This window comes from Hipposideros armiger, unplaced genomic scaffold (genome assembly GCF_001890085.2).
Source record: "Hipposideros armiger isolate ML-2016 unplaced genomic scaffold, ASM189008v1 scaffold_257, whole genome shotgun sequence".
Taxonomy (NCBI): domain Eukaryota; kingdom Metazoa; phylum Chordata; class Mammalia; order Chiroptera; family Hipposideridae; genus Hipposideros; species Hipposideros armiger.
In genome coordinates, this window is record NW_017731607.1 from 401,504 (window position 1) to 406,803 (window position 5,300).

The following is a 5,300-nucleotide window of genomic DNA, read 5'->3' on the forward strand; positions in this document are numbered from 1 at the left end:
CCTGTCTTTGTTGCCATGGTAACTAAACAGTAACTTCTAAAGGGTATGTAATAGCATGGTATCTTGCACATAATGGCTGTTCATTAAATATTAGAATGATCCTTTCAAAATACCATATGAATTGATGTTCCAAAAGGCTTAGTCTGTTAATAGGTAATGGCTGAGAATTTCTATGGAAAATTAAAAGTCTTCACTATTCTAAAAAAAAAGGCTATCAAAATTTTACCTTCAATTTCTACCCATCTGAGTCAAAACTCCCTTACGCCATAGAAACATAATTCAGGACAGACTACCTTGGCTACATAAATTGCCCTTAGAGAAAACACACCTGTGATGAAAAGGGAAAAAGCGAATCATGCATCTTTCCAATCAATGGTCATCTATATTTAGGGTACCTAAAAACTGCACACAGGTAAGCAAAGGGTGGATGGGTGCATGAAAATAGTTCCCAAAAGGCTAGGCTGACCACAAAAAACTTTTCAAACAAGGTAAACTTCCCTATCACATTCCTTTGGCTAACATCTGGGAGCACAATTACAGAAACAAAGAGAGATTTGGGAAGGCTATGTTCATGTCCAGCCCTGGGTGACATATTCTTTACACGTGACCAGGTGGCACTTAGAGGAATTCTCTCTAGTGTTCCTGAAAAGCATCGACAGTAAAAACACTACTGATCCTGTGTAAGGAGACAGGAACACTCCAGCTTCAACCCTCAATCCTCCTCTTCTCCATACTAACTCCTGTTTAGAATACTAGCTAAATAAAGTTGAGGGATAACAACAGAGAGGAAGCAGACTTCACTGTTTTTGAATAAAAAATCATTTAGTTATCTGCTCTTTTTAACATTTAAAAGATTCTAAGATTCCAGATTTGATGACTTTAATACAGTTTGACAATATTATTTTTATTTGTCAATAGGACAAGCTAAACTTGGGGCTGATGAATACCAAATCTCCAAGGATAAAAGGTATTCTGAAGGGGTTCAGGGTAGAGGCTAAGTGATACATATGAGAATTCTAATCACTACTAAAGAATTTGTCTTTTAAGTAAAGTTAGTTGGGGTGAGGGCACAGCAAGTATTCATGTCTTTATTTTCACCTGTATTTTCTAATATTTCTAAAACATAGAATCTCAAGCTCTTTTCTATTTGGAATTGAAGAACCAAGCTTTCTTATCTCTCCCATTTCAGCAATAAGGCAAAATAAAATAAATCAAAAAGGTCATCTAACATGAAATAATATTCATCAGATGACAACTGTGAAAGCTATGCACTACTTGTTTTGTGACGCTTTATAAACTGAGTCGTTTTAAAAATGAATCTTCATGTTTCAACATGCGAACGAAGGACAAAGGAGAATGAAATATATGTGTCCCCAGTGGAAGAGAACCCAGTGATTAACTGCTGTCAGGTAGCAAATTCTACAGATACTAAAGTTCTCTGGGGGAGGGATAGGTCAGCCATAAGAGACCTTACAGATTTGCAGAAGTTCTTAATATACAGAAACTGTGGTTTAGAGGAGCAATAAAAAGAGAAAAAAAAGAAAAAAAAATCATTCAGCATAGCTTCCTACTGTTCTGCATTAACTATTAAACTTCCACCAGAATATCGCTTCACTTCAGAATGTACTAACTGAACTGCTCCATTCCATAAATTCTTACAGCCAACAACTGAGCAGCAAAGAACCTCTCCTTGGTGTACCATCTGTGTAAATTCCACCCACTCACTCCCCTTTTCAAGGATGATTTTTTTCACACAAATCAACATCAGCATAATCCCTTTGCTATCTCTGTATTAGAGCACTTTGTTAAGTATTGAATTTAGGTGCAAAACTCTGCAGACTACTTGTTGATCCCATTTCTTTTATAATTTTGTAGCGCTTTTTGGAATATAAGGACCATGTTTACTTAACAAATCCTTATTATGGACATAAATGTGCTGTTTGTTTGTTTGTTGTTTTTTGTTTGTTTAAGGAGGGCACATCTCAATGGCTATCAAATTCCCAGTTCATTCATTCCCAGTATCATTTAGTCTACCTTCTATCTTCTAGACATTCTCTCTTGTGCACCATTATTGAAGACTTTATACTTCATAAATTGACTCAGTGTGACTCCTCTAATATTTTCTTTTCTGATGTTCATGAAAAGTGCTCTTGCACATCTACCTCTGACTCAGATAAAGGAAAAGGGATCCACTTACTTCTCGTCCAAAAAAAAAAAAAAAANTGGCAGCTCAGCGACAGTTCAGCTTGGGTGCAGCGTCACACGCCCATGTGGTAACCGAACCGGAGGCCCTGTTGCTCAGAGCTCGCACTCTTAAGCCAACTCTTAACCAACTGAGCCACTCGGCCGGCCCAAGCCCATTCATTTTGAATTTTTGAAAAATGTAATACACTAAGATATAACTTGATCTATGAGCAATCTATATATCCTTACCCTTTTTCTGCTTGTAGATAGTCCTTTTTGGTAAAATGAATCAAAGCCTCCAGGGCATAAGCTTCCGCTAGGTCAGGGTAAGAAGAGAGAACGTCTTCCATAATCTATAAAGTAGAAATCTGTCAATTCCATATCCAAATAAAAATAAAATAAAATAAAAAAAATCTCAGTTTGAATGAAAAAAACTAACCTTTGAAGCTTCATCTAATGAGCCTTTGTTCAGATAGGCCAAGCTTTTGAGAACCAAAAGTCCTGGGATATTATTTGCATCAGAGATCTAGAAAATAATTGTAAAGAATTGCTATAAATCTCCTTCAATACAATGCAGCAATGTTTGCTTTAATTAAAGAATGACCATAGAAGAGTATAAAGACCCAGAAGTCCTGATTTCTATCACTATTAACACTTTCATTCTCTGTAACCTTTTTATTAGGGAAAATTTCAAATACATAAAAGAACTAGAGAACAGTATAAAACCATATACTCATCATTCAGCTTCAAAATTACTAACTCAAAGCCAATCTTTTCTTCTCTACACCTACACCCATTTCACTACACTCCTACTCTGATTATCCCAGATATTATAACTTTTTATCTGATACTTCAACATCTATATCTAAAAATAAGTTCATTTTTAAATAACATAATCATACTACCACTATAAACACCTACACCAAACCAATACATCCTTAATATCAAATAATTAGCCAATGTATAAAATTCTCAGTTGTCTCATAATATATTAGAATAATTTATTTTAATCAAAAACTACACAAGGTATGTACATTTCAAATGGCTAATAGGTCTCTTAACACCTCTTTTAATCTATAGGGTTCCCTTCCATCTCTCTCTCTCTCTTTTTTTTTTTCTCCCTTGCAATAACTATTGAAAAATATGGAACATTTGTCAGTTGCTCACAAGCTGGTTTTTGCTGAATGTATTCTCATGGTATTGACATGTTCTTTGGTCCCCTGTATCTCCTGTAAATTAGTATTTAGCTCTAGAAGCTTGATCTGATTCAGGTTTGATGTTTTGGCAACAATACCTCAAGTATACTTGAACTTGGTTATGTCTGGTTGTCTTTCTTTTTATGGTGTTAGCAACCATTGCTCTTCAATGACTAAATCTATTCATTCATTACATTGTAAAAATTGTGATTTTTTTTTCTCATTCTATAATTCATTTGTGGAATACTTCAACAACGAGAAATTTGCCTTCCTCTATTACCTATTCCAGCATTCTTAGGAATAGTCCATATAAGAAAGGCATGATAAATGCCTTGATTCTTTTTGATTGGTTCCTTAGCATCCTCCAAAGATTTATTTTATTGAGGACGGTTTTTTTTTTTTGGTTTTTTTTTGGTGAATTATCATGAATACATTTTTTTAAACATACTTGCTGTCTTTCAATCCACTGCAGTTACTGGTGCTCAAATCATCCCCTCTTCAGCCAGTGAGAATCATTTCATGCTAGTTCCTGAGCCCTTCTGATACAATGCTAGCAGCCTTTTACTGTTTCCTTGCTTTCTAGCATTATAAGATGTTCTGGGCTCATCTTGTACATTTTCTGTGTCAGACCTGAACTCTACCAGTTCTCTAAGTAACTTTTCATTTTGGTTTTATTATAAAAAAAATTACTGGAAAAACCTCTACAAGGCATTCACACAAAACACATTATAGGTGGGAAGGCAAGCAGAAAACAAGAAAATAAGATTAGTTCTTGAAGGAAGCTGACAACTATTCTAATTTTAAAGAAATAATATGAAATGCAAAGCCCTTTGAAATGTACAAAACGATAATTTTTTAAAGTCAAAACCTTGCAATATACTAATATAGTTTTAATTTTAGATTAAAAAAAGCTCTCATCTGATAAAAATCTCTAAAGGCACTATTTTGTTATTATTCATAATTTACTAATTGAGTTTTTTGCTAGGGAATTTCAAATTACTGGAACAAAAAAACATTAAGAAATCACTTTCCTTCTTAAATAGCAATCTTCCTTTCAGTAGTTTTATTAAATTGAATAAGACAAATAAACGACATTCTCTACCATGAAGCTACTACTGTCCTTAACAATTCTTGTCAATAATCTATGAAATATTTTCTGTAAGAAAAAATTTAGAATACCAAATTAGTAATAATCAAGTAGTAGCCTAAAAGGGCAAAAAGAAAAGAGAAGAACAAGAGCAAGAACTAAAGAAAGAAACTGCATCATAAAGAGCACTGTAAGTGCTTAACAAGAAGCAAATAAATTACTTTAAGAGTTTCCAATCTTGCAGATGCAGGATTTAACACAAAATTCTTCTAAGTAAATATTTGAAGTAAGGAAAAAGTGGCTGATGCCTGGTTGATTGGAAACAAAATAAGTTGAAGGGGAAAATTCAATAAGACTACCTGATCAAGAGCACAAATTGCTTCCTCTGAAGATTCATAATCTGAGAGTTTAATCAAAGCCTCTGCTTTCAAACGAAGACAAAGATTCTTCTGATGCAGACTGCCACCAGACACAGGAAGATTATCTATGTTCTTCAGAGCTGACAAAATTAAGGACATCTAAATGAAGACAACCATATCACTTCACCTGTTTTTCTTTTAAGGGAGACATGTAATAAATTGCAAACACAATAAGAATAAATTGCCGGGCCGGCCGAGTGGCGCATTGGTTAAGAGCTGGCCTGGGATGCCAGAGGGCCCCAGTTCGGGTCACACATATGAGGGCCAGTGACACTGCCCTCTACAGCTAAGATGCTGAACAACAGCTCAACCTGGAGCTAGGCTGCTGTGAGTCGCAGGCGATGGCGTAGGCTGCAACCCCTGTGGCAGTGGGTTGCCATGGGCTGCCATGTGTAGCCAGCAGCCAGCGTGAGC

At 35.3% G+C, this 5,300-nt stretch overlaps 1 protein-coding gene across 1 annotated transcript in view; it reads right to left on the reverse strand.

The window, feature by feature from the left end:
* SKIC3 (SKI3 subunit of superkiller complex) overlaps window positions 1-5,300 on the reverse strand; it is a 112,913-nt gene that overhangs the window by 85,124 nt on the left and 22,489 nt on the right. The window contains exons 10-12 of the mRNA XM_019656268.1: window positions 4,827-4,966; window positions 2,624-2,710; window positions 2,434-2,537 (exon numbers count right to left, since the gene is read on the reverse strand). Coding sequence (XP_019511813.1) covers window positions 2,434-2,537; window positions 2,624-2,710; window positions 4,827-4,966 — 331 coding nt within the window. The remainder of the gene's footprint in view (window positions 1-2,433; window positions 2,538-2,623; window positions 2,711-4,826; window positions 4,967-5,300) is intronic.